This window comes from Corvus brachyrhynchos, unplaced genomic scaffold, assembly GCF_000691975.1.
Source record: "Corvus brachyrhynchos isolate BGI_N302 unplaced genomic scaffold, ASM69197v1 scaffold376, whole genome shotgun sequence".
NCBI classification, from domain to species: Eukaryota; Metazoa; Chordata; class Aves; order Passeriformes; family Corvidae; genus Corvus; species Corvus brachyrhynchos.
This window is the reverse complement of record NW_008238966.1, coordinates 1,726,095-1,727,977: the sequence shown is the minus strand read 5'-3', so window position 1 is coordinate 1,727,977 and position 1,883 is coordinate 1,726,095. Positions and strand designations below refer to the sequence as shown.

The window sequence follows — 1,883 nt, the reverse complement described above, 5'->3', positions numbered from 1 at the left end:
ACATTTAAAGTTACAAGAGCAGATTTTGCTCCCCCCACACCTCTTGCCCAGTCCCAGGCTTCTGTGTGTGCATAGCATGGTCACAGTCCTACAGCTCTGCACACCTCTGGGTCACAGCCAGGGGTATTTATTTAGCCCAAACTGGAGAAATCTTTTTTTCCTGGGCCCAGATTAGAAAAGTTTTGGATGGGTACTTCTGATGGTGACTTAGATTCACAGGTGCACGAGAAAACATAAAGGTCGTAACTCAAAAGCACTTTTTTTCCTAGTTGCAGGATAATTTGGATCGATGAAAATAAGGTTTTCAAACAAGAATTACAACAGTTAACATACCTTTCAGTGTGTTTTACTGTCAGTTTTGTTCCTTCTGATCACAAGCCTTTCCAGAACAAGAAGTACTGCTAACAGGCAACTCTCCCAAATGCAGTCAGTACGAAGTCACACAGTTGTCTGGTATAACACACACCTGTCAGGTGTTATTAGAGAAGTCACTAGATTACTGAAAGTGTGCAAAATTAAGAAATAAATGCTAATGGCGTGTATCATTAAAAGTAATCTACTCTTTACTACTGGTGAGTGTAATTTAGTTGCTACAACCTTTCTGACATGCAACTTCCTTAGCTGCAGCTAAGTATTCATTTTGCTAATTTAAAATCTTTCCATCCATGCAACTGCAGCAGCAGAGCCTCTGAAATCCTTTTCTCAACATTTTGGAAGAAGCTGGGAAACGACATACCTGAGAGACCTAAACCTCTAACAATGAGTACATGTGGTATTTTACAGAGAGTCCAAGTGCCTCAAAATCTGTGCCTTCCCCCCAGCTAATCAGACATCACTACAATTATGGTCCCTGCCTTTATTTCACATCTTATTTCAACAACAGAAATATTGATACATTATTTGAGAAATTACAAGTTTAGAAACAAATAGCTGAGTGTAACTTAGGTCAGAGGTCATATTTTTAGGATGAGAGTGGAGCCCTCACTCACAAATCGAGAGGAATTGTTCAGGCAGCAAGAACTAAAAATACTTCAATAAACATCCCCTAGAGTCACAATGCTCTTTTATTCTTCAAAGGGTGGTCTTATTGCTGTGGTTGATTTACCATTTTAAGCTTTCATTATACAGGTCTACTGGACAAGAAATTCTAAAGAATTAAAAACAGCAAGCCTTTTCAAGTGCATGGTGTAAAAGAAAAAAAGAGCTCCCCTGAAACTCAAGACACGCATCAGACACCCTTCCACCAGTTACATGTCATCTGGGCTATGGTCACTAACGCTGGTCCATCTGCAGGGGTGTCCTCCAGAAGACAGGTGATCCATGGAGTGAGAGGAGACTCGGTGACGCTTTCCCATCCTTCCTGACACAAGCTGCTCCACGCTCTGCTGTTGGGTACTCGGGACGCTCGCCAGCTGCTACTGCACGAACAGGATGCTGAAGGCCATCACCACACAGCACACAGCCACGTAGGGGCTCTTCCGCTCACCTGGCAGGAGGGGAGAGAGAGCCCAGAACAAACAAAAATTCAGGCATGGCTAAACAGACCCACCTGCTCCTCGTCTGGCGCCGTAGCTGTGCCACAGCACGTGCGAACTGATATTCAACATTTGTAGCTGGAGAAATGCTGACAGAAGTACAGCTGTGTACTCACGAAGAACATGCACGGGAGTGGAAAGCTCAGATGTTGAACAGGTTATTTTGCTACATAAAAACAGAGCTGGGGCTCTTTGCTTTAAGAGAAGGACTTTAAACAAGGGCATGGAGTGACAGGGCAAGGGGAAATGGCTTCAGGCTAAAGGAGGGCAGGGCTGGATGGGAGATTGGGAAGGAATTGTTCCCTGGCAGGGTGGGCAGGCCCTGGCACAGGGTGCCCAGAGCAGCTG

The 1,883-nt window shown here is 44.6% G+C and overlaps 1 protein-coding gene across 1 annotated transcript in view; it reads right to left on the bottom strand.

Annotated features, from left to right (window-relative positions):
* Positions 1-330: 330 nt before the first annotated feature.
* TMEM167A (transmembrane protein 167A) overlaps positions 331-1,883 on the bottom strand; it is a gene marked incomplete at its 5' end in the record, with an annotated part of 9,357 nt that continues 7,804 nt past the window's right edge. The window contains one exon of the mRNA XM_017738675.1: positions 331-1,486. Within this exon, the coding sequence (XP_017594164.1) occupies positions 1,416-1,486 (71 nt within the window). The remainder of the gene's footprint in view (positions 1,487-1,883) is intronic.